Below are 27,988 nucleotides of genomic sequence, written 5' to 3'. Positions count from 1 at the left end.
AAAAAATATATAATTCTTTTTTGTTCCAGCTCCACAATTGAAAGTATCTGAAGATAGGTTATCTGTAACAGGAGAAAAGGGCTATTGTATGATTCGCGCTTCGCATGGTGAGTTCTTCTCTTTTCAACAGAGGGGAAAAAAAGCAAAATAAGATGAATCTACTCTATGTTAAAGAAACAGAACTATAAGAATGAAAACGTTCAAATGAGAATTTTAAATCTGTTTGAAAACTCATTGTTTTTATAAAATTTTCTAAGAGTAAAATCAGGGCCACAACTTGATCAGCTGCGGTAAGCACATATTTTAGCAATCCTGTGCTGAGACCAAATTTTGCGTCTAGCAATTTACATGCTTACTCTCGAAAATTTTAATCAGCTTTTATTCCCATGCACTTGAGGTGCCTGGATGGGCCCCATACGTTAAGACGGCACTGCTGCTGTTAAAAATTAGACATTAAAATCTAAATGAAGTTGTTGGTTATGTATTTATATACAGTAAACCTCTCTTTTGCAAACACTCACAGGACAAAAAAATTTGTCTGTGAAAGAAGGGCGACCACATCAGAGGGGGTTCTTGTTGAAACTGTGGAATATAGTATTAACAATAACTAAAATGGTTCTTTGTAAATGCAAGAAATTCTGAAAATATAAGATGTGTAACTAATTATTGCATAGATGCACAGTTAAAATTTCAAAAGAAATATTGTTTGAAATTTATATGCTGGATTTACATGTTTTGGAAAAACTGATTAATCAATGCTTGGTGGGTTTTGCTGAGTATTCCAACTCTTTCTAAAACATTGACCACATGTGGCCAGTGGGCCAGCTGTTGGCCACCATTGGTATATGTCATTGGCTGAATATTCATCGATAATTTTTTACCCCATTCTTCTCATTAGCAGATTCACTGCACAATTTCTTAAATACAATTTCATGATACACAGAAAGGATCCAACTAACCATTTGAAGCTTTGAAGTTGATGAGTCCTAGTTCTTCTGCTGCTTCTTAAGCTTTTTCTTGTAGAATCACATCGGAAACAGGTAAATTCTTGCTGAAACAAACCAATTTTACGCAACTGCATCTACAGCAAGTCCTTCTGTCTTTGGAAATTTATTTTTCATAACTTGATTTCTATTTTTCAGCCACTCTTCTTTGCCAGTGAACCTTTTGTTCTAAAGTGACACTGAATTCATTTGCAAGAGCACGAATTCTCATTTATGTTTTTCACTGTATTCGATGACATCAATTTTTATTTTTTGGAATATCTTCTTTTATTGATCCACAACAATGATTACTAGAGTTGGCCATATTAAACAGCGTGAAATCATGTAAAATATGCGAGCACAACCAGCAAACTACTACTATTTCACCAAACACCAACTCTGGCCATATCGCTATATTGAAATTTGCTGCCGTTAGTGAGATGGGTTGGAAGCGAAGGCGCTGTCTATCGGTGATTGCCTCGAGTTCGTTACGGGAAATATCTTATCTATATCTTCCCTTGGGTTCGAACCCGGGACCCTGACAACAACCAGTAAACTGATATCAGAAATGCCAAACACATTAACACACTTCAAACCAAAATTTCATTGAAGAGTAGTCAAAAAGTGAATCAAATATTACGACATTTGCTGCCATCTAGTGAACATAATTTGAAACAAAATCCCAAATATTGGTGTCCATACAGGGGTTTTAGTCCAATGGAACAAATGATGAAAATGGTGTTCATGACCGCATCTGAGGGTGACTGTTTAGCAGGGGTTCAAAAGGCATTATTTAAATATGCTTTCTACCAGGACATTTTTACTTGGCCATAAAACTGTGGTGACCATTAAGAGAGGGTTTTACTGTATATATGTTGTGCTCTCAGTATATCATGCTTTCTCTGTCTCGATAAGCATGAGATAATGAGAGGTTGCTGCACTTATTTATGATACAAAAAACATAAAACACATAATTACAGTGAAATCCTGTTATAGCGCATTCCAAGAGACCGGAGAAATCTCTTTGTAATTACAAAATTTCATTATAAAGAAATTCTAGGTTTTTACATTGTTCCTATATAACCATATCTAGAGGGAATTAGAAAAGTTTTCATTAAAATGAGATTTTTTTGCTATAACAGTATTCATTAAAACAGGAAACTCTCGACTATACAAGTTTAAAAAATAACATTCTTGCTAACAGTGATGCAAGGGCTGTAACATATATTATTATTTTTAGTAAACTTTGTGTAAAGTTACGCTGAATTTATTATTCATTTTTTTAAAGCTTTGATATCAGACTGATTTTGATGTTTTTCAGACAGAGAAAATATGGAATACCTAAGAAAATGTTTTTTGTTTTAATTTATTTTCAGGGGTGAGCAGAGGTACATGGTATTTTGAGATAACAATTGATGACATGAGTGATGGGGCTGCTACTCGGTTGGGTTGGTCACAACCTCTTGGTAAGTTTGGTTAATGTGATGTTCGATTTTTTTTGTATCAAAAAATTTTGTGTACTTCACTTTCATTCTACAATGCCATTTTTCAATACACAATATTCGAGGTACCATAAATGATTTGTTGAGGTTGATCAGATGGAAAAAAAACAGATGAAGAATATTACTAATTTCTTGTCATAAAATTAATCATCCATTTCAATGATGAATTATCACATCACGACCTATCAAAAATCATGATACATATGTTCATATGCTGAGAGAGATTTATATACCATAATGATAACTATTGTATACATAGATGAATAATACAAATACAAATACAAGACCACAACAGGCAAAAATATTTGATGAGAGATGGTATAGCAGCATCTCTTTTGTCATTCTGTTTGTTCCTTTGCAATAAAATCTCTAGTTCTTGATAAAACTTTGTAAAAAATTATATATAACTTACTTCCATTCACGTTGCTGGAAGTTTGCAAAATATTCCATCTTATGGCCTCAAGACTTTCTCACAAAAAAAAGGGAACATGACATGACTTGTTTAAAACTAAATGAATATCAAAAGTTCTAGTCTTTTATACACAATCTTTAACCCTTTAAGTGGCTTCTTCTTCTTCTTCCCTTCTCTCCTCCTCTAAAGTCTATCTTAGCATTGACTGACTCAGATATTTTGTAATATTGATTTCCCAATTCAAAACTTTTTTCTATTCCCTTTGCTTTTTCATTTACAAATCAGAAGAAAACCTACTTCATTGAGAAAGTTATAGAATTTTTTAAAGGGTGTTAAAGTGATTTCTGCTGCGTTTTTGCTGGGGTTCCCAAACTTTTTTCACCCGCAGTGCTACTTTCTCTAATGAACGCTTATCGGTGGCTCCCCAAAACAGTAACAAAGAAATGCTTCGGAAAACCTTTGTCAGGGCCTGACAAAAGTTGACATCACAGTTTGAGAACCCCCTGTCTTAAAGGGTTAAGAACTAATTGCTGTAACTTTTTCAATTTAAAAAATTTGCCTTTCTGTTTCAGGAAATTTACAAGCTCCTCTAGGATATGATAAATTCAGCTATTCATGGCGCTCTCGTAAAGGTACAAAATTCCATGAGAGCAAAGGATATCATTATACTGATGAAGGTTATGCCCAAGGTGACACTCTTGGTTTTTTGATTCATTTACCTCCAACAAGCTCACTCGTACCGCTTCCTCTAATTTTCAAAGATAAGGTAAAATATTCTATTTTTTATTTGAAATTAAGTTCTTATGTAAGCATATTGAGTATTAAATTACTCTCTGTACACTTAAGTGTGTTAATACTAGAACCGCGGCACTTTCGGTATACCTAGAACCGCGGACTGGGTCAAATTGACCCACACTGAAAAAATGGTGTTTCATAGCAAAAACAAGAATTTATTTTCGATTCCTGGGGTTTTTCCCCCCACTCTTATTCAATGTTGTTCAATTGCATATTCATAATGGAAAATTATATTTGTTTATGAATATAAAATGAGCTTCGAAATTAGCTAAAAAATGATGTAATTCAGTAAAAATAAGATTTAGTATACATTATTTACTGTATTCAGTCCAAAAACATTTTTCAGTTAAATGAATAATATGACAAAGATGTAAAATAAGCATGTCAAATTGAGCATGAAAAAGTCTATAATATGATTCTGTCAAATAAGTATTGATTTCTTACTGATAAGTGGAATTTATGATGAGCAGTTGAGCAAATTTATTTTTTTCATTATTCTTGCACATTCATCGCATGTTGAAGTTGCACAGCCCATTTAAAAATTAACAGTTTTGTTTCCACATTTTTGTTACCTGACATCAGACTCGTTTATTTTTATTTATTACTCTTATTATTTTTATAGCTCACAAACAGTTACATGATCAAGAGCGCACGAACGTTTCCTTTTGCGCAAGGGTAACGCATATGGTGAACGCAGCTCTTCAATACGATTTTAGAGGAACTGCTTTCGAAAAATAGTTCTGGCCTTCTGTACTGCTCTGTACAAAATACAGGAATTTTTTTATTGTGAGATCCAGGACGTTGCAGAAAACGTCTGTGATGCCATCTTCTCAGAATATTTTCTGGGCATTTGATCGCTACAACAATGATCGTTACACTTTTGAATTGTAGTGTGAAATAGTTTCTGTGTGTGTGGAAGCTTTTTGGGGCTCTACTACTGCCAATATTGACTGCCAGATGAAGCGTGCTGAATAATGAAAAGCTTATATCATTCTTTCCTTGATAAATTGTCATTTTGGCATCATTGTTCCATACAACTGTTGTTTTACCATCTTTATTGCGTCAGATAATATTGCTTTTCGATTTTGTCTCACCGTCTCTACTAAGCTCGTATTTTTTGGCTTTTAGCTAACTTCAGTGTAGTGAAAAAAAGTGTCGGTTGAGGCATTTCTGCCCCTGCTCTCAAATGGCTTGATCAGTTGCATCACTATGTGCTCTGAAAGAGAGAGATTCGTTGGACGCTGATACTTCCCGAGATTTGGAAATCCATATAAAACGTATTTGGTGCAAGCCAGTATTTTATTATTTTTCTGTGATATCGTTTGCCTACAGAAATTTCAACTACACGTTTTTTCTAGAGTTAAACTTTTACACTCCCAAAATCTTTATTGAGTCCTGTCAGAATTCCAGGTATTCAAGTTTACAAAGGAAAAAAAATATTTAGCTCTAGTTGCCATTCCTCCATTGAAAAAAAAATAATCTGCTCTGACAATGAATTGGCTTTGACCTTGAAAAACCTTTATTCTTCACTATCTTCATTTAGAAATACTTTTTAGAAAGGGTAACCACTTCCAAGAAAATTCTACACCCCTTTTTTCCTATGGAATAGTACGTTGGGTCAAAATGACCCAAACCGCGGTTCTAGGTATAAATGCTTATAACTCCGAAACACGAAATGTGAAGATAATAAAATTTTCGTGAATTGATATTCATATCATATCATGAAAAGTCACAAAATTTGTTTAACATATGCTTATAAGTTTTCGAGATAAATGAAAACGAAGTTTGATTTTTTTTTAAACTAACCAATTTAGTAACTAATTTTGTACTAAACACTGTCTTGTCCTTTCCTTATCGCATTGTGTAATCCTTTCATTTAAACATTTTTTTTTCATCTGCCTAGAGATCACATCATTTCTGAATAACATAATAATTACATTGGACATTGCTTTAATTTCAGCCTCTTGTACGGTTCAAAAGTTTTCTTTATTATGAAGAAAAGGATGAGCCACAGTTGGAACTGAAGAGTTTAAAACCATTATCAGGAAGCATGGTAACACATTTTTTTGAAACTTCTGCCTTTTTATTCACGGCGTCACATTCATAATGCTTTGGAGCAGTGGTTCTCTGTTACTGTCAGACCAGACATGGCCCGGTCTTTGCTCCTTCCGAGATATTAGCCCTTTCTCGAAGGGGGCAGGGCTCCTTGTGGTACTGGGATATATTGGGGGAAGGGTAACGGAGAGCTGTGAAGAAATAAAGCTTCCAATTGGAATATGTAGGGGAAAAAAATATATTACTTTCAGAATACAGCTGATGATCTGAAACCAGAGAAATCTTAGGACTCATGTCCAGGGCCTCAACTAGAAACTAAAACTTGCTCTGTCGTTCAGGCCAGTATTCATTCACCCCCTTGATGATGCCCCCTTCACCACAATTTCGTGAGATGGCTATGAATAGAACCCTGACAATAAAAAAGCACCCTCTAGCCCAGGGTAAGCACGAATGCAGGGTGATTTGTGTGGAGGAGGTGATAGGCTCGTTGAATCGTCCTGTATTTTACACAGACCTATTTTTTTCTATACTATTCGGCTCTTGGGAAGAACCACTCCACCTTTTGAATCTGCCAGGCCCAGGGTTACAGATGCCAATCTTATTCTTTTGATTTTTCACCACAAATTTAGTTTTAACTAAATTTAATTCAGTAAGAGGGATTTCTCTCCGGGATAAGGGTGGGGGCCACGAGAAAAAAATATGGTCCAAAGAGGACCATGGGCTAAAAAAGTTAACCCATTGAAGACAATTTTGATTCTTAGAAAAAAAACACTACCAGTGGAACCACTCCCACCATTTATTAGGAAAGAAAAAAATTATAATGTCGAATGGCAAATTTTCTAACCAACCAGCGTCAATAAGTTAAGAAACACTGCTTTGGAGCAATGAGTGAATTTTTTTAGGAGTGGGCCAACAAACAAAGAAAATTCTGGCAGGCCGGACATATTCTGACTGGTTCATAATTGGAATTTTTTGTGATAGAAGTGAAGTAGTGGGATGTGTTGTATAATTTGCAGACTGTCATGGTTTCATTGCAAATGAGACACAATGGTTTATCCTTTACAACTGTGAAAAAATAAGTATATTTTAAATAGCTTTATGCATATTTATTTAGGGTGGGCTCTATTTTTTGCATATGCAAAAGTTTTAAAATATAATTTATATTAAAGTTCTAAGTTATATTTTGCATATGCAAAAAATGGAACACCCCCCTGAAATAAAATTTTGTACACTATTATTTTTAAATCTCCGGCAGGCGGGATGGAACCTCTAAATGGGCTATATCTGGCACAGGATAGTTTGCCAATCACTACTTTAGAAACAGGACATACAACATCTGTTCAATAATCTTCTATCAAACTGTATGAAATCATGTGTCTTTTTGGAATGACTATCATGTCCATGAATGAATATTAGGAAACCACCTATGGAAGATGATCCCTGAATCACATTGCAATTATCTTTTTTTTTTTATACACTATTAAACTAGGCAAAGTTTCTCATTTTTGTGATAATTGCAATTATCATTCACTTCTTGAGATATGAGCTTAATTCTAGAAGCTACATATTTGATTCATGAAAAAAAAATTATGAATTTCCCCCCATTGCTTATTTTTGAAGTTCTATTTTGGTAGAATAATGATTCTGTGCTATACAGGGAATTTCACTTTCAAATTTTTCTATTTAAAACTGTGATAAATATCTTCATTGAAATCAATGAGATCATCTTGGCTCTATCTCTTCCCAAGTACATTAGTTATGGCAAAAAGCATTTGGGAGCAATATTTCTTTACATAGAGCTGTAAAAGCCTAGTCTGCTTATTATTAAATAGGTTACAATACGGTGAACTTTTTTTTAATTATAATTTTTTTCCTACATTTTCTTAGATAGAATTCTATAAGAATGGAAAAGCCTGTGGTGTAGCCTTCGAAAACATCTATGGGGGCACCTATTTTCCTGCTGCATCACTCTACAGAAATTGCTCTGTGAGAATGAATGTTTTTTCTATTTTATTTGCATAGTAAAAATTTACAGCTATAAAAATATTTCGCATTCTGTGGTAAAAATTGAAGAGAAGGGAGTCAATTTATTTTTTAAACTACAAAATCTAAAAAGTGATGTTGAGAGCCCCCAACTTCGTGCACCGTCTGATGTGAAGAAAAAGTCTTTATATTGAATTTTAACCTGATTGCTTCATTTGCCTGGCATATTTTAAAATTCCATTTTTACCTTTGCACCTCGAAAAGATTTGGGTACCTAACAGAACTTGACAGCTCAAAATTCTATTGTGTTTAAATGGTACAGTAAATTCTAGATTTTACCACAGTGAAATAGTAATTTGATAGAATTATAACCATAAACATGGAGACTACCTGTCAAAAATTTCCTTAAAATGTGGGCTCTATATTCAAAAAATTCATAACTAGTTATAATAATGTGTGATTAATGATATATTGGTACAGTCTGACCTGCTCGTAACAAGCCCGCTGTTGACGAAAGTCTGGATTTAACAAGCAAATTAATGCTTTTATTTGTTACAATGCTAGTTGTATAGCAATTTTATCATTTTTAGCGAGAAAATTTTTTATGGTAGCTTGGATTTAACGGGTGATTCAAAAGGGATATATTGAAAAAATAAATAGAAAAATAAAACAAATGCAAAAAGAAAACCACAAAAGTGTTTCAGTTTCTTTCACCAATATTGATAATATGGAGATAATGTACTTTGTCGAAGATAATGCTCTTGGTAGGGGAACTCTGCCAATCAAACTTGGTTCAACAAAAAGTTTACCACCCCTTTGGGCTTCCTGTCAATATATAGGAACATTAAAGCATCATCTAGAAGGTGGAAAATGTAAAGATAAGAACTTACAAATCCGAATTTTGAAAAATGGCTGATTCAGCCTTCGCCCAACTTTTAATTCAGACTCCATGTGTTTGATTGTAAGAATCATCAAAATTTTTTCCTTTCCAATGTTTTAGCATGCTCTAGACATTTCCCCCCCCCCAAAAAAAAATTGGATAAATAAAATAAAAAAAGCAAAGCAAAAATAGAAATTATCAAAAAAGTTACTAGAAAAATTATTTTATATAACAAATATCAATATAATCATATGTATACTGTTATATAAGGGCTTTATTTCCAAAATTTTGTTTTTGACCGTTGAAACAGATAAGAAGCTTGTTTTCAGAAAAAATGCTCGCTGTTACAAGCAGGTGTGACTGTTACGCTTATTTTTAGTCTGACCAAGATTTCCAACAAGCTTGATATACCAATATTAAAAATCATAACTATGATTTTTCTGCATGTATTTTAAAATTTATTTTTTTAGGTCTCTTTCAATTTTGGTCCAAATTTCAAGTTTCCACCTACCAAGCCTTTCAATGCTGTGAGCATAACTTCATTAATCTTTTTTTTTTCATATTTCATTGCTTACAAAATAAAAGCTTTAAGTCCAGTGCCTATCCAAAATTGCCTCATTAATCAGCAACTGGATTATGTTAAAATTCATATCATTTATGTGATTTGTATCTAGGTTAAGAACAGAATGTGGAATGAGAAGTGGTTTATATTATACATATTAATACTAGCCTAGATTTCAGACATTAGCAATAAAATTGCTAGTTTTTTTTTTTAACTATATTAATATCGTGTAAAATTTTAATATCATATTGATTTCTAGATGCACAAGGCTGCTCTTGAAGCTATAATAAAACAGAGCATGACAGATCTTCTATTTTTCACTGAGAACAAAGGAAAATTACGGCTGGACAATATTTAAGTATTTGTATTGAGTTGTCAGTTATTTTTTAAGAAACTTTAATAAATTTTTTTTAGCTTTTAGTCTGAAAAATTATTTTTAGTACAGTCAATACTCAATTTCATGAACCTCCAATTTATGTATTGTTCCTCAGTCCCGAACAGCATGCCATAGAGCTAATGTTAAAATCTGCTTCATTTCATAAATTCTCATTCCTATAAACTCTGTATTTTATGAACTCGTTTTCCTTCTATTTATTCTTCTAGCTGCCTCCGAATTCATTGTAACCAAAAGTAAAATTCGATTTGAATGTTCTACATGTCTGTAAGAGATATAGAGTTCACCAATTTGTCATGAAAATCCACATTAAATTATCAGCAGGGTTGATCATGAAATTGAGATGCAGTGACAACATAATTCACCTTTTGTGTATTAATAAGCTAATCTTACCTTATCAATAAGGTAATTTCTGAGTCAGGAGTATATCCAACTCTATTTCGACTAACTGCTGTTTATTTACTTTCCTTATTACAATTTCAAGAAAATGGAAAAGGTTGTGCTTGACAGTGGATGAAAAAAAGATTTTAAAAGAAATTAATGTGTGAATTCTCTTACTAAGACAGAAATTGAAAAAACATACCGGATTCCAAAAAGTACATTGAGTACTCAAAGATCAGCAAAAGATAGTTTCTATTGGAAAGTGGTTCTAGTGGCATTCCACCATCCTGCAAATATTTCAGAGCTAAAAAAGACACTTGCTGTTGACTGAGAAAAATGAGGGGTAAAAATTCTAATCAACAGAAACTTTTTAAAACAAGCCAAATATTTGCCTTATTGTTAAATATGGAGGATTTCAAAAGATCAGGTGGTGGCTGCAGATATACAAGAAAGGGAGGAAAAAGTGCAGCTGTGGATACAAGTCACCAATGAATAGGAAAACTAAAATATTACAGTGAAACATACAAAAATAAGTGATTTATTTTTAGAAATTGTCGAATAATCATGAGCGATTCATTTTATATATATTGCCTGCATTTTTTTATTAATTTCTCCCATTTACAAACTAAAGTCTGTATGGGTTCGCAAAAACGAGATTGCTTGTGTTCAATTGTAATTCTTATTGCCTTCAGAATATAATTGAGCTTGTTTCTTTGAATGCTCCAGCCAGAAATTCTACCATAAATTTTCACACAATAATGATAAATATTATGTCATGGTTATACAGGACATTCATGTTTCAATTGACAAAAGTTCGCCACTTTCTAGTTGACACAGAATACCACCATTGTTTGAAAACGCATTAGATGGTGCATCATTGGAAGACTTTGTTTCCATTGGCACAACTAAACACAATAGATCCTTTCTATCAGTTTGTAACTTTTGTCTCACAACCAACACTGATATATTAATTCAACACATGCATTGCTCACCACAGCTTAAAAATATATATATCACTAAAGTGACTCTGTAGCTGCTACATAATTTTAGATCTAAATAGCATAGTGTCTCTGTATTGGTTTTTATTACCTCTGTGAATTATTTATCCTATTTCTGTTAGTCTGTGAAATTGAACTATTTCACTGCTCTGCAGGTGTAAAAAAAAAGATGAACGCTGCTATAGGTCATGTCTGCTCTATTTATCTCCAAATAATGTGATCACACTACACTCATTAAAATGTGTAACTTTCTACCATGATTTCAGTTACATGTTAAGCTTTTGTTTGGTTAACTAATAATGTATCTGATAAATTAGAACAGCATTTCTTAACCTATGGTCTGCATGAAGATTTAAAAATTTAATTCCTATCTAAAAGTTAGAAATTTTTCAATTTTACATGAGTTCAAACGAAAAAAATCAGTCTACATACTGTAGATTAGCAAGGTTCGTACAGTGCTTAAAAGGTCATTAATTTTCATTTCCTTTTCAAGGACACTTAAAAACTCCTGAAATCCATCCAGCTGTTTCTAAAAAAAAGTCGACTTCCCCCCGCTCTCGATTCTGTCCCCGAAAATCGGATTGTGGTAACTGCAGCTCCTTATTCAAATTATCAGCCCCTCATCGGGCTTTTCATCATGAACCCCAGATCATATCCTTGATCGTACAGCTGAAGATGGTTTACTCTAGTCCTGGGTTTCTCAACAACTGACCGTGATTTCCGTTTTCAAAAAAAGAAAAGAAAAAGTCGCCACTGCAAGCAGCAGAAATTACTATGGTCAATCGTCATTGCGTCAAATCCTGATGTTTCGTGGGAAAAAAAAATTCATTTCACGAATAAGAGCTAGTCCTCCGAGTTATGAGAGTTAATTTGTAAATTTTGCCATATAACGAGTGCTAAATCACCAAACATAGTGTTGAATGTCCTGAAATTTTGCAACAATTTCTGAGTACAACTGAAAAACAAGAAGGAAAATTAAAGAATTTGTATGTGGGGTCATTCAAGTATTACGTCAGCATCGAGGGGGGGGGGGTTCGGATTTGCTGACAAGGGTGGAGGGCTGCTTACGTCATCAACTACCCTTTTTGAAGATATGAAATATTCTAAGCTGCTGACAATGGGGTCAAAATGGCTAAAAATCTGCTTAAGTAATACTTGTTGATCCACTTTGAACGAGAGATGAATAAAGAGTAGCTGCAAATATAATTTTGTAAGAAAAATCTTTGTCAGCTGTGGATTTTGAATAATTGGGGGAAGGGGAATGAATATCACTTTTATAATTTGTGATGCTGTTATGAATTATGTTTTTGATGACAACAGAAAAGTATTCTAAGTGTGTATGTAGATTGATTATTTTATGAATTCTTATGATGCTGGGTAACAAATCAAAAGTTGTCATTTCTGAACCACTTTTACGTCTATATTTTTGAGAAGAGGGAAAATTTAACAAATAAAAAATAAATTTGCATATGTGCCCCACCCTTTTTATTGCTGTAAAAGTTATGAGGTTTGCCATGACTGCTTGAAACTCCTTAATTTTTATTTAGGAAATTTTGTATGAACCCTGATTAGTGGTCCACTGAACTATTTCAGTTACTTTAGAGGTCCAGAAACACAGAATTAGAGTATTTTAATTTTAAAGGGGGAAAAACACTTTGTTTGATAATCATGCAGCTAATATACATTTGTCTTTGGTGTAAAAGTTAAAAGATTTACAAATCTGTATTATTACCATTGGTTGGTAATGATACAGATATAATCATATACACTGCCTGGCCAAAAATAAAAATGGTATAGTAGAACTTATTACCACATCTCAAGAGAGTTGTTATGGACTAGAATCAATAATAAAATGAAATCTGGCAAGTATGTAAGTGTACTTAATGGTCATATTTACCCACCAATAAACATTCTTATTGCTAAAGTGGGTGGCATGTTCCAGGATGTCTATTAAAATACATGCATCTGGAGCTGTATAAAATTGGTTAAAAGAGCATCATTTGGCCACAAATTATCAACTTCCAAGTTAAATCCAATGAAGGATCTTAGTGAAACACACTGATGCAAATCTAGGTAAAAATAGTTGAAGTATTGCGCATGATATCATAAAACTGCCATGACAAATGTGTGTTTGTCAAAACTATGCAACAAAGTATCACAGTGTGCGACTTCTTTTTTGCCCAGTGTATAAATCCATTGGAATTAAAATAGTTTCAATGACTATAGTCACACATCAATTGTAGGCATAAGAATTCTCTTTATAAAAATACAACATCGACTGGTCTAACTGTGGAAAATTGAATTTGGAAAAAGTAATCTTGCCTATCTAATTCTCTTACATCAGTGCTTTCTCTCCATGCATTCAAAATTACTCAGCAGTATTACAATGTAAATATTAGAATTCATGAAAATGAAACAAAAAATGTCTCAAGACTGCTTTTATATACATATATATATATATATATACGTGTGTGTGTTTACGCAAAATATGTACATATAAAACATCTATACAAAGATTTAGCAAACAATAAAACTTCAATTTATAAAGATGTGACACGATGGTTGTTTTTCTTTTATGGCCCCCGAAAGACTCTTGAGAGCTAACTAAAAGTAACTTCAGCTGGATGAATCACGTATAGTTTCATTGCTGTTGGTTCAACAGACCCAGATGAAAACTGTAGATGTAATCATAAAGACTGGGCCATGACTTATGTGGTAAATTTGTGACATTCGTGCAGTAGCTTTCCAAAAGCATCCACAAATCACCTAGGAATGAAAATATTGTCAGAAATTTAAAAAAAGGAATAATAGAATGCATGTTAGAAATTAACCCTATTGAATAAATTTTGTATATAACTTGGTGGGGATATTTATAACAGACATTCTTGAGTTTTTCCAATTTTTATAATGTTTTGTATTCCTTTCAAGATTTTCATAAAACTTATTTAATAAAAAATAGCAAAAGATTTTTTTTTTCAATCAAATCAGCCATATTTTAGCACGTTTCTCAAACATAACGCAGTACAATTCTAACAGTAATAGTTCTAAAAATCTAAGACCCCAATTATCCAAGCAACTGTGATGACACAAATCCTAACATTCGAATGACATTCTGTTACCATTCCTCAACTCGTTTATAATATCAATAAATTAATATCTTCAACAGACTGAACTTACCTTGGGTAATACAGAACTTTGACGTTAAAAGAAATAAAGCCATAAATAGAGGAAATTACGTTTACACAAAAAATTAATTACAGTATATAGCAGTGGTTCTTGACCGTTGAAAGCTCACAGTCTGGTTGATTATTTTGTGAGCAGAAGGCCCGGTTATACACATGACTAATGAAATATAAATTGAGAAAGGAAACAAAAACAGAGCAAATCACTCATGGACCAGTCTGATTATGTCAACAGGAACTGGTGGTTGAGAAATACTGCTTTATATTATGATCAAATGAATATAGTAAAAGTTACATGAAATACTATAACAGTTTTTAGAGTTTACACCATTTCAAAGATTATACTCATTTTTAAAAAAAAATAGTCTTTTATCATCACTCTTAAATGATTCAGGGAGCACTGTGGTACTCATGAGCAGCAGGTTTAAGATGTATGTCTAGCCAAGAGTCTTCTAACTTTAATCTTAATTCTTATCGCCTCATGGCTATGCTAACCCATAAGATCTTGTGTGTATCAGAAACTTATACCATTCCCCTGATACATCCCATCACACCCCCCCCCCCCACAAAGGGTGATATCGTTCATTTTGGGAAACACGGGGACCAGTCTAACCTTCACATCCCATAGAGCTCTAGCTAGACTTCTTGGCATTCTGTGAACAAGTTTATTGGGACGTTTGTTCATCTATATAGCAAACCACAATTTTAAAATAGATAGATGAAAAGTGCCTCCAATAATGTGAAACTCTACATTAATTACGGCTTGGATAATTGGGATTGAACTGTATTTAAATTTATATATGATATGCAATATTTCCCACTTAATAGCCGCACTTTGTTTTTCCATTTAAGAAATTTTCATCACATGGTCTTGCCAATGTCCCAAGTAGAGCCCATTATATATGCACACTTATTAGAAACGATTTTGGCAATACATACCAACAGTCAATTTTTTAGTTTCTATAAAAACGTGCATGTCTTTCAGTTCTTGTTTTAGCCTCTCATTGCCAAATGTGAAATATAGAATTCCCCTGTTTGTCTCAGCAGCTGCCATCAACTGAATCAAGAACTTCAAATAGGGATTTCCTTTAAATGCTCCACAACCCCAGTTCCCAGTAGCCACAGCAGGAGTTTTATTACATGGAACATTTTTTGTATGAAATCCAACATATGCCTGAAGTGATTTGACAAAAGAGCACATCAGTTAAGAAATAGTCAGAAAATATACTGAGAAAAATAATTGTCAATACAGCAAACTTTCAAAAATTGTAATTCAACTTAGTTTCCAGTAAATATGAAAAGTCATCAAAACTGAAAAATTGTCACGGGACAATTTTTCTATCATGTTACACAAACTGAAACAAATTTTTAAAGTAGCCCATTCTCAGGTTCTTTTTGGTAAATATGTATAAAATTTGATGAAGATTAACTCAAAATTGTAGAATTGTATTGAGAAGACATACACACACAGTAAGGAAATAAATTTTATGTTGGATTGGATTTTTTTTAACGCAACATAAATTTATAACTAAAACAATCATTCAGTGCAACCTAGATAACTTCACATTTATTATTTCCATGGTTGTCACAATACTTAATTTGATGGGGGCGGGAACCTCTCAAACTTAACACATGACCACTACATGCAGCTTATGTTGACTACGATTTATACTCCATTATCAAAAAATTAATTTTCAGAAATTGCTCGTGCGTTGATCAGTTAAAAAATTTTATGACATTACTCTCGTGTTTTGAAAATTTTGTTTGTCATTTGATTGATTGCTAGACATCGAAAATTCTCCCCCACACCTTTAGGTTACTTCCTATTGTTCCTCTGTTTAAAACTGGAAAATTCAACCTGGGGACTATGAAAGCTACAGACAGATTTGAATGATTTCTGAAAGTTTTGAGCAAAAGATGGTTGAGAAAACTAGATCAAAATGGTTTGTGAGAGGAGGAAAGTTATTTTGGGCAACCGCACTGCTCATTCGCAAACAACAGATCTTCTGGAAATCAAAATATGCTTTTTCCTACCTAATTCAGGATTATTCTCTACACAAAAACTTTTCATAGAAAATTGCAGATCAAAACATTTTATGAATTTGTAGATGATTTATAGAATTGTTCAACAATATACAAGCACGTATACATATATACATGCCAACCTTAGGACCAAGCCTCTCCGTAGTGGCAATGTATCAACGAGAGAGGGCCCAACCCAGGGACGTCATTTCAACTTTTTCCGGGGGCGGGAACAAAGATCATGTACTCAATGTATGTATATATGTGGTATTTAAAATACGTAGTATTTAAATTAAGATAATGACACGTAGACTCAGCAGCAATTCCATAATATCAAGAAAAATGGCTGATGATAGCTGCTGCCACCCTTTGCAAAAGACAAACCTCAACTGATGCGAGTATACGGGTTTCTTCTATGCACTCCCAAGCAGACAGCATGACCTATATTTACATTACCATTCTCAAACACGTTCCAAGAATTCCAAAACATCGGGGTACATCCAGCACCACGTACATCAGGGAATGTTTCTTTCTATGTAGAAATACAACATATATATATATATACACACACAATTTTTTGTGTATTTTCAAAAGCCAGGTTCCCCCCCCCCCCTCTCTCTCTGAATGACGGACCTGGCCCAACCCCATTTTTTCCTCTCATGACTATTTTAAAATTTCAAATCAATTTTCGTATTTTCTTCAACTTGACCATATCGGTGATTTAGCTAGCTCTGAAGAACATTTAAAGTGGCCTTTTGTTTATGTTTGGGCCTGTCTGCTATGAATATTCCTCACGAAATCAATGAAAGTTCTTTGATTTTTTGAAACAGGACGTTGTCGTTGCTTTGCCGTGATCAACATCCCTCTTCTGCTTTCTTTGTAGAAACTTATCCATGAAACATTATGAAGGAACTTGATAAACTTTTTTTTTTCCAATTTTTATTAAAACGTTTTTGATATAAGGGCCATCTGGGAATTCAACTTGCGGATGTGCAGACAACCAAACAAAGCAAACCTTTACAACAGCTGTCAATACCGAGGTTGCTTCACTTCATTTGAAATTCATCTTTGCGTGACATCATTTTTTAGTCTACAGCATAATAGAATTCAGAGAAGTCTCCAATCAACAACAAATACTTTTGAAAAAAACAGATTTCCTTAGTTTTTTGCGATTCACCATATTTTTTATGGTAGAAATCTGTAGAAACTACTGACATTCTGTAGTAGTTGACAAGTATTATACATAAATGAATTTTAAAAACTGTCAAAGGTGAAATGAAATTAAACCTTGCTAACTTGACATGCACTTAAGTTTATTTTGCTATCCCCTTGGGGTATTGAGTTACCAAGGATCAAATGTATATTCAATACATATGTATACATAACAGATGAAAACTACCTAAGGATTTACAGAGAGAACACACCAATTTAATTGTCTCAATGAATAAAAATTTGCATTGAAACAATTTATTTAAAATAAAATTCACAACAGAAAAAAACTCACTTTATTCAATTCCCTTTTTATTTGTGGCATTTTGAACTGTTCTTCTACCCTCCTAAAATGCAGCGCATCAATTGCTACCACTTGAGTACATCTGCGACCCAATAAATCTCTAGAATGTATATAAAAATGTATTATAAACACCCCAATTATTTGCAAACTATGTGATTTTTTTTTAGAAAAATTCAAGCTTCACATTAGATTTACATTACAAGCAAAATGTGACGTCTGATCAAATGATGCTTTTCTTTAGTTAAAGATAATCTAAAAGTTCATAAATTAAAAAATATTACATAAGCTAGAACATACTCGCCTATTCCCAGATTGGCACCTATGTAGATAAAAAATATATAGTTTGTCATGTGACAAAACATTTTGCTGCAGAAAAAAAATCATAAAAATACAGAAAATTGGGGATTTTTTAGGGTGGCCATATGACCCGCTTTTCTAGAACATTCTTGTATTTTCTGTAATATTGGCCATCTCGACTTTTCCTACACATAGAAAAATTGTCCTGTTTCTTTCCAAATTTTTAACAAAGCCTTCTTGAATTTTTACTCTTCACTGAAATCAATGGCAATGTTAAATGTTTCTTTCCCCTGTGGAATTTTAATTCACTGATTTGAGAAGTAGCACTTCATTTCCCGCCATTGGAGATTTTAGAATAAATAAAAACATTCAGTTTTGCTATCATATTTGGTGACAATTGACCATATTTCTTGAGAAAACATGCAATTTCAAAGTGACCAAGGACTGAGCGATTTCTTTAAAAATTTTAATTTCTGTGAAGCACAATTTGAGGATTTTCCCATAAATATACGAAAAGTCAGAAGAATCTGGTTTCTTCTGTGTGATTTTGAGATAAGGCCAAAAATCAGAAGCATTGGCACATATGAGCATTTTCATATTATAGTCTAAAAATCTTGTGCTAAAAAAATAAAAACTTCAGTTCAAATAAGATAACTGATTACATTCATGTTCTTTGGGGAAAGGGGGGGGGGGGACAAAATATAATTTTCTGCATAGCAATGCTTGTATACAACCCTCTTCTTTGGCCCACACATAAAACATTGACAAAACATTCAGTACACTTACCGACTAGTAGTGTCCATAAAATCACCATCCCATGAGAACTCATCTCCATATCCTGTGTATTTGTTGTACTGTTCAACACCTTAAAAAAAAATTTCAGTCAAACAGCTTGTTTAATTCATAAACACATTATAGCATAAAATTAGCAAGGCATATATTTTTTAATATTTATACCAGGGGTTCTTGACCTTTTGTGGTCCACTGACCCCTTGTGTTCACAAAAGTAAAAGCTATGGCTTTTTTTTAATATTCTAAAAATAAAGTAAAATTTTTTTCAACTGGACCTCCAAGAAGTTAGCAGACCTGTAGTTAAGAACCTGATTTATACAATTTCCTTCTAGAGAAGGGGTTCTCTAGAAGGGGGAAAGGACCTTTAGTACCTACAAGGTGAACCCCTTGTGCCAATAAAATGAAAGCCTTAGACTCCTTAACAAAACTTTGGAACCCTGGAAGGATCATGTGATCCCTTGGGTGTGATATTTAGAATGTGATCTGTAACTGTGATGAGTGTTTTGTGTTGAATAAATTTCAAGTACAACTGGGAAACATTTTTCCGCAAAAAAAGCCGACCATTAAGAGGTTTTAATGTATATTTTAATAATCAATATTTGCAGACATAGGCACACTATAGGAATAAAATAATCACATGACCCTGAGAACACTGCTTTAGGGGGAATATTACAGATGTTGAAAGGTTCAGACAAGCAAAGAAAGAAAACATCTTTTTTTGTTAATCCAGTCTAAATAGCTTTTCTGCCCCATCCATATAATCCATAAATGTCTGTCCCAATGTAGGATGGCTACATATTGGCATTGTTCTTTTCTGTTGCTACTTACCCATCCATTCTTCCGGGGCAAAAAAAAGAATGAATAGTCAGAGAGAGAAGAAATATTGAATGTCACAGCTTCTCCAAAGCCTAGATTTTAGGGGAAGGGGGAAATAAAAAAGATCTCTGGAGAATCAAAAACATCTGTGACATTCACCCAATTTTTGTGCCCGTTCAAGTATTACGTCATCATCGATGGGGAAGGGGGGTTCCGGATTTGATGACAAGGGGGGAAGGGGGGTTTGGATAATGCTTATGTCATCAACAACCCCTTATGAAAATATGAGTTAGGATTCTGAGGGGCAGAGCTGTTGATGAAATTTTGCTGACAAGGAGGGGGGGGGGATCAGCGTTTTGCTGATGGGGGGGGTCAAAAATGGCTAAAAATTTGCTTACGTAATACTTGAACACCCCTTTTTTGGGACTTCATGACTTTCCGTGATAGTAGACACCCTGTTATATTACAAGTTCCACTTTTTCATAGGTCCAGAATTATTGTCAAAATTTTTATTTTACGTTCCAGAGGTGTGGCATTTTCTATTTTTTCCTGAAATTAAGAACATTCCATATAGTGACCAGGACTGGAACTAGAGAGGGGGCAGAGAGGACGACTGCCCCGGGTAGCAAAATTTAGGGGGGGGGCAGTAGTTTTAGGTGGGAACAAAGAACACCACACCGTTACAAAATTATCGAATTTTAAAGTTGTGGGGGCAACAAATTAATATTTGCCCTGGGCTGCAAAAATCCTAGTTATGGTCCTGATAGTGACCGTTGACAATCGGACTAAACATTATGGCTTTTGTGGTGGCAATATTCACAAGAGATTAATTGCATTGACGTGATTGTCAGAAATGAGATAATTTTATCTAACTAAGGGGTTCGAGTCAAAATGGATCGTGTAATTGAGGTTGTGCGTTTCGAATAAATAAAATATTTTAACATTAACTAATAATAAAAATAGATAAATCTATTATATCTATTTTATATGATACATCTATTTATCAAGGCACAGTAATGCTAAATAAAAGCTAATATCAGTTCCAATTTCAGAGGCATTCCAGAGAAGCGTGCTTAACAGTGTTTCTTGTCCCCCTCCCCCTTATCTAGAAGCAAGAAACTTTGCCTTGATTTTTGAATATTTATTTTTTTAGTAACGTGATCTTCACGTATTCCCAAGGGATCAGCATATAGTGTACAAATGTTTTTTATGAAAGGGTGGATTCTTGAACCCACAGGGGACCATCTGCCTCCTACTTGTGGGATTTCTATAGGTTGTTCGAGGGTATCGTAATGAGTTGGTTACATTGATGTGTGCCTGTTCAGTACTTTGAATAGGTTTTTTCTTAAAACTATTTTAGGGAGCCATGGATAAACGTTATCGTAACAATACAGTAAAAGTTTGAGAACCACTGCTTTACTACCCTCCCAAACAATTAATAAATATGCAATGCACCAATCTCCTCCTACGTATGTGCTTGAATCCCGTATACCCAGAACGACTTTCAACACATTCAATGTCTTCTTTATGTCGACGCCTCTGATACCGTCCACTATAAGCAACACGGGTACCGACAACATTCATAACAACCCAATTTTCAACATGCAAGCCGCTACGATGTGTACTAATTGTATTTAGTTTTTATGTCACCATATCCAAAGCAAATTCATGCCCCATAGAATACCTTCATGTATCAAAGAGTCTTAGGGCTCCCCACCTCCCATAAGGATTAGTGAACTCATCATCCATCTTTGAGCAAAAAATAGGTTTGCTTCTATAAGTGATGTGTCCGAAATCATTAAAAAGAAGCAGGATAGAGAACAGCATAGTGATAATACTGACGTCACACTTTTACTTAAAAATAGCAGATGAGTCAAGGCTGGTATTTCGAGGAGCTCTAAAACGAATGTTTCAAACCTGAAAGGGTTTCATGTTATTTATCCTCAATTTTTTTCTTTCAATGTATCGCAACCAAATCAATTGATGGAATTAAATGATTAATGTTTCCTTCAACTGCCGAACTAGGCACAAATTTAATGATTTTAACAATTTATAGGTATGTCCTAAAAAATTTTCGGGAAAGAGTGACTGCTTTTTAACATTTTGTTTTACCCATGCTGACAGGTATTTGGTTTCGGGGGCAGGGCCGTAACTACGATTTCTGCCCAAACATTATTCAGTCGCCCCCACAACTTCGAAATTCTATAATTTTGTAACAGTGTTCGTTGTTCCCACCTAAACTACCATCCCCTAAATTTTGCCATCCGGGGCAGTTGCCCCCAACCCCCTCCTCAAGTTCGGCACTGCTCAGAGATTCAATAAATAATAGAAATTTTTTGCTTTAGTTCTTTTTGGACACCATAATCGCATAACAACAATATTTATTTCAATACGTACGTGCAGAAAAAAATTGGAGTTAAATTCATAAAATTTGTCATTTTGGCCCGATATTCAAATTTTTACGAACACACTAGTGTCAGGGGCATACGCAGGATTCATCACTGAAGAGGCACACAGGATTCAGAGGAGAAGGGCCACAAGTAGTCTTTTTCAAAGAATTTGAGTTTCTAATCTACAAAAAGGATGGTATTAAATTAACAAAAATTGGTTAAGGTAGCATAAAAAGTCATTTTCATTTGATATTTTTTTTTTTTTTTTACAAAAATATTTAAGAATATTTCAGTTTTTGATTGTCTCTGGGAGGGTGTAGAATGGTACCCTAAGCCTCCCCTGTATATATCTCTGAGTAGAGTTGATTCCTCCTTCAGTGCCCTTTTTTCCCAAGTGACCCACTGATGACAATTTCTCATAAAATGGCCTGTGAATTACTTTCACTGATTCAGATCATTAATCTATTTGCAGCCACACACCAACGTCGTTGAAGAGGATATTTGCTCTAAAAATTCAATGTTGTTGCTGATTGATTGAAAACCTGAATTTCAGGATTTTTTACCAATCAGCAACAATGTTTCATTTTAGTGCATAAATATCTTAGCCCTAAATGATACACTCTAAACATTCACTGTGCTTGCGCATGATTTTCAAAAAGGGGTGCTGAGATTATCAATTTGTACATATTTCTGGTGCTTTGCAGGAATTTGACCCTTCAATAAACGGTCGTAAATAATAGTATAATTAGTATAAATATAATAATATATAATTTTGAAAATACGCTCTATCATGTACAAAAAGCGAAATATGAAAAAAACTAAAGAAATATGCAGACACAGAAATCAGAGCCGTAATTATAGCATTGGTTGATTATATTAAGTATTGGTCTATTACCTTGTTATTGGTCTACCTATTACTCTATTATTGGTCTATTATGGTATATTATTGGTCTATTCGCATTATATTATAACAAGTATTAGTCAAACTATGCAATACCTGTGATAATGAGGCATTCAGATTCCAACAGGCATTCTGTGAATAATCTGGACACTATCAGCTCGGGACAGATGACAAACCTGATTTCTTCTTGTACACATCCTCTGCTCAGTACACCACCTCCCACATAACGATTAGCAAAATCCACCTATAGAAATGTATTTGGAAAAATTGAAAATTTTGTTTTTTCCATTTCAAGTATTACATTATTTTTTATAATAAAATAATTTTATGTTGAACAATATTTTTTTATGAAAAAATCTACGTAATTTTTTAGACGACAGAAATACAGTCGATCCTGTTTATAACGTTCTCTCATGCTTATAACGTTTTTCCACTTATTTTTATGGTGTCTCACTCCTTAAGTAATTTTCATTATGATTTCCTGTTTAAAGTGTTTTCCTGCTTGCAATATTTTTTATGATGTTTTTTAAAAATGTTATAAGCGGGATTCACTGTACGTGAGATTATAGTAGAACCTTTGGGGGTGGAAGAGTCCAGAGTAACCTGGGTTAATATATGACAATTCCAGAAAATGTAAAAAATAACTGTCTGCGCATCATAGGTAAATTTATTGTGTCGGATAGCTTTTGTTCATACATATCCAACTCTCTTACCTCATGAGTCATAAATATTTTGAGACAACTCTGGCTTGTCACAAACATCACCACCACTGTTTTATTGAACATCTTTGTCTTCTCCAGCAAAATGACACCAGAGATAGAGACTCGGACATTGCTGTCTGAACCAAGCAAAAACTGCTTTGAGCTTGTTATGTTTTTCTCACAGGCAATTTATTTTTAACCTTTGAGTCTGTCTTGGCACAATTCTATCATTTATCAAACACCATACTCCACTGCGATTCTATTAAAATTTGATTTACCATTTTTGATTCCATTCTTTTTTTTCCTTTTTTTTTGTTTTTGCTTTTTCCTTTCCCATTTACAGTACAACTGTCTTCCATTTGGTACAAGAATTTGCTGCTGGACAGCAACAGTGAAAAAAGATATGCGGCCAATCAACATTGGTCTGACCATATGCCTTGGTTAATCATGGTTTTACCATAATATTGAAGTATCAGCATATCATAACATCAGGAATGTCCCAAAAAAATCATCATCAAGTCTTATTGACTAGACCAGAGTTTCTCAACATTTTTGTCTTTCCAAAATATGTGGATTGTGACAGCTTTTATAACAAAACTAAATAAAAAGGATGGGTAGAGAAATTGTTCCTAATTCGAGTGGGTGGGGACATCTTTTAAAGTTACCAGGCAGATAATAATTTACAGAAGAAAAAGGTCTGATGTAACTTCAGCTTGGAAATACAAACAAAATAATGTATTATGTTTTTCATTTAAGGTGGTATGTATTTAGCCCTTACTTTGCCACAGAGATAACAACACTACTTGAATGATAACATTCAGAAAAATAGTAAAGTATTAAATTTTAATGCAATTACTAATGGTATAAGTGAGACGCTCACGAATCATTTCAAACAAAAAAAGGGGAATGTAATGAACTGCTCAGTAGTTTTTGAAAGCATTTTCTTCAGCAGAATCACTTTCATGCAAAAAAAAATTCTTCATTGAGATTTATTAAACACATAACACAGAAAACTTACTTGCAGCATGCCATGCCCTTGGCTCTCTATCACACCTTTAGTGCAAATGACTGCTTCTTTGATATCTTTATGAGAGGCGCCCCAGTTAGGAAATGACTGTAAATATTGACGATGGAATGTAACGGAACCGGTTGGTTCTAAAGAAAATAGAAAGCCACAAAAACCAACTGTGAGTAAAGCTTTTACTCCTTAAAAAATGACCTTATAAAGCATTCAACATCAATAGAAAAATTCTTGACCTATAAAAATAGAAAAGTCTTCTTAGTCCACAACACAAATATTTCTCTCAGAGGTTTGTCTTGGTATTAATATTCGAAATTTCCTTTTTTTTATATATAAATATGGTGTTTTTCAACATGATATAAATAAAACTAAAATTGTGCCACTATTTTTTTTTTTTTTTTTGAAAATGCAACTTCATCCAATGGCTTTCTTCTCAATGTTCATTTTCACAGTTGTGAGTTTTATAGAACTTGGAATAATATGTAAATGATATAATATATAATACAATAACTTTTTTAATCTAATGTGCATACGTACAAGTGAAAAAAAAATTGCTAATAAAAAGCCTTTGAAGTTAAATTATTTTGATCAAAAAAAGGAACCTCAGTACAATTCATTTGAGGTTCAAAACTGGTGTTTACATAACAATCAGTCTCATTTATTTTCAATGATTTAGAAATAAGCAGTCAAATTGAAACGTGGCTGCACTAGCATTAGAGACAATCCCCGTGAGTTTTTTTGTAGTCAGTAATATTTTTTGATTAAAAAACTGTTTTAAACCTAATAACTTTATTTTAGAAAACATCCCAATAATTAAAAAGCTGTGAAAATCACCAGAATTTGTATCATTTCAAAAACAACATTTAACGTGCTGATTCACTATGATAAAAGATAATTCATGGGGATTTTTAGTTGTTTTTATCATCGTCAGCAGATTGTGCTGTGGCAAGCAGTGGAATAAATAGTATTATAAAGATTAGTTTTGGCAACAGTGAGTTTGGCAGGAAAGGCCATGTTTTTTGTTATGTGTCTGTGATCTGGTATTTTTTGTGCATATAATAAATGTTTAGAAAATGGATGCTGCATGTTTTTCTCTGTGAAGAGCCCACAGAGAAAATGGGGGCTGGTCCTGGATCAATTTGAATTCGTCGGATTTGGATGTGATGGGGAATCGTGCTAATTAGAGGTTCGTCTTCAAATTGTGCTGACTCATGTGAGCCAGCCAGGCTCGAAGGTTCGACGATTGCGGGAAGCTTTCATCTTTGTGGGAGTCAGCCCGACTCAAGATTTCGCGATCAGTTTCATCTTCGTGAGACTGTGCTGAAGATTTCACGATCGGTTTCATGTTTGCGAGACTGTGCTGAAGATTTCGTGATCAGTACCATCTTCGCGAGACTGTGCTGAAGATTTCGTGATCAGTACCATCTTCGCAAGACTGTGCTGGAGATTTTGCAATCGGTTTAGTCTTCGCCATGGGTCGCAGAGACTCGAAAAGTGTGCCTCCGAATGTGAATCACTGTGTTTCGCACTTGTGAGAAGAAAAAAATGTGTTCCTGACCGAAAGTACATTGCAGTGTCATTTACATACAATTGTGTGACTTCAGTTTCCCTTATGGTGATGTTCCCAATTGCATTTTGAGTATATGCATATATTATTGTCTTCATTTATTTTGTAACTCATTCACATATATCTTTACGAACTGAGCATTTTACACGAGACTGCCATGTCTCATTTGGCACAGGGTATCAAAGAAGATTTGAAGGTGCTCGCAAGTGAATCAGAGTTGGACACTTCTCCCCCCCCCCCAATTTCAAAATCATAGATCTCAAGAAGTCAATTCTTGAAAGCAAAGAATATGATGAGTTCTGAAAGAGTTTCTGCACTATCATAGGTGATAGAAAGGAGAAGCAGAAGAGAAAAGCTGAGATTGAATAGCAGCGGAGGAGACGCAATGGAACAGCAGCAGAGGAAAGATGAAATCACGGAGCCCAAAATCTCAGGATGGCCACGTTGTGGAGTTTTTAGTTACTTTTTTATTATCAGTAGATGGCGCTGTGGCACGCAGGAAAATAAATAGTATTATAAAGATTGGTTTTGGCAACAGTGAGTTTGCCAGGAGAAGTTGGCGGGAAAGGCCATGTTTTTTATTATGTCTGTGATTTTGTTTTTTTTATGCGCATAATAAATGTTTAAAAAATGGATGCTGTGTTTTTCCTCTGTGAAGAGCATTTATATATGACAAAGAGGACAGATGTGCCTCAATTCTGAATAGCTATAAAAATTAACTTCTAACTCAGGATTCTAACCCAGATTGATAACAAGCCACCAGACACTTTGTATGTTTTCAGAGAGAGATGCATTCTTCACCCATTAATTAAAGACACACTGAAAACTGGCTGCCTACATAGAAACAGATCCTTTCGATGGGCCCGGGTTCGAGCTCAGTGGGGGTGGAGATGAGGTTTTCCCAGGAATCATGTCTATTTATGAACAGCCAGTTTTCAGCGTGTCTTGAACTTTATTTTAACAATTTTTATCGACATTTTTTGCACTTATTAATCCTGAAATACAGCCACAATTCATTATGGTGAAACAATTCAATAACAATATTCATGACTGAAAAACTAATTTTAGTGCAGAAAGCATCATTGTATACCTTACCTTCCGATGTGACCCGAGAGAAATAATTCAAAATGCATTTCAACTTCTCTCGATTTCTTCTAATTATTCCATTTCTTGTACCAACATAAAGCCTGAATATTAAAAAAAAACGTGTTTTATTATGTATCTGAGTAATTAGACATGAAGTGAGCATAAATCCGCTTTTTTCTGCTGAAGAAATTAAAGCTATTTACCATAAATTTTTGGATCAATTTAAAAATATATATATAACTATAAACTATGGGAAAAAAGCATTAATGAATTGAATAACAACTACACTGAAGAACCAAAAAAAACTGGTTCACCTGCCTAATATCGTGTAGGGCCCCCGCGAGCCCGCAGAAGTGCCACAACACGACGTGGCAATGGACTCTACTAATGTCTGAAATAGTGATGGAGGTAATTGACACCATGAATCCTGCAAGGCTGTCCATAAATCCGTAGGAGTAAGAGGAGGTGGAGATCTCTTCTGAACAGCACATTGCAAGGCATCCCAGATATGTTCAATAATGTTCATGTCTGGGGATTTTGGTGGCCAGCGGAAGTGTCTGAAGTCAGAAGTGTGCTCCTGGAGCCACTTTGTAGCAATTCTGGAAGTGTGGGTCAATCATTGCCCTGCTGAAATTGTCCAAGTCCGTCGGAATGCACAATGGACGTGAATGGGTGCAGGTGATCAGACAGGATGCTTATGTACCTGTCACCTGTCAGAGTCGTATCTAGACGTATCAAGGGTCCCATATCACACC

The 27,988-nt window shown here is 34.1% G+C and overlaps 2 protein-coding genes across 4 annotated transcripts in view; one reads left to right on the top strand and one right to left on the bottom strand.

The window, feature by feature from the left end:
* ash2 (Set1/Ash2 histone methyltransferase complex subunit ash2) overlaps positions 1–9,592 on the top strand; it is a 31,174-nt gene extending 21,582 nt beyond the window's left edge. For both annotated transcript variants that reach the window (XM_089249637.1, XM_089249638.1), the window contains exons 11-17: positions 30–107; positions 2,360–2,449; positions 3,470–3,663; positions 5,653–5,745; positions 7,635–7,733; positions 9,081–9,137; positions 9,432–9,592. In XM_089249637.1, coding sequence (XP_089105763.1) covers positions 30–107; positions 2,360–2,449; positions 3,470–3,663; positions 5,653–5,745; positions 7,635–7,733; positions 9,081–9,137; positions 9,432–9,530 — 710 coding nt within the window. In that variant the 3' untranslated portion in view covers positions 9,531–9,592. The remainder of the gene's footprint in view (positions 1–29; positions 108–2,359; positions 2,450–3,469; positions 3,664–5,652; positions 5,746–7,634; positions 7,734–9,080; positions 9,138–9,431) is intronic.
* A 3,590-nt stretch (positions 9,593–13,182) lies between these two features.
* LOC149069354 (poly(ADP-ribose) glycohydrolase-like) overlaps positions 13,183–27,988 on the bottom strand; it is a 31,603-nt gene continuing 16,797 nt past the window's right edge. For both annotated transcript variants that reach the window (XM_089249495.1, XM_089249496.1), the window contains exons 12-18: positions 27,243–27,334; positions 24,578–24,714; positions 22,955–23,102; positions 18,746–18,824; positions 17,654–17,762; positions 15,067–15,301; positions 13,183–13,711 (exon numbers count right to left, since the gene is read on the bottom strand). In XM_089249495.1, the coding sequence (XP_089105621.1) occupies positions 13,587–13,711; positions 15,067–15,301; positions 17,654–17,762; positions 18,746–18,824; positions 22,955–23,102; positions 24,578–24,714; positions 27,243–27,334 (925 nt within the window). In that variant the 3' untranslated portion in view covers positions 13,183–13,586. The remainder of the gene's footprint in view (positions 13,712–15,066; positions 15,302–17,653; positions 17,763–18,745; positions 18,825–22,954; positions 23,103–24,577; positions 24,715–27,242; positions 27,335–27,988) is intronic.

Source organism: Pholcus phalangioides, unplaced genomic scaffold (genome assembly GCF_987345545.1).
Source record: "Pholcus phalangioides strain wild (caught in Gottingen) unplaced genomic scaffold, Ppha-v1.0 ptg000022l_1, whole genome shotgun sequence".
NCBI lineage: Eukaryota > Metazoa > Arthropoda > Arachnida > Araneae > Pholcidae > Pholcus > Pholcus phalangioides.
Note: the sequence above shows the minus strand (reverse complement) of the source record. Positions and strands in the feature narration are given on the sequence as shown.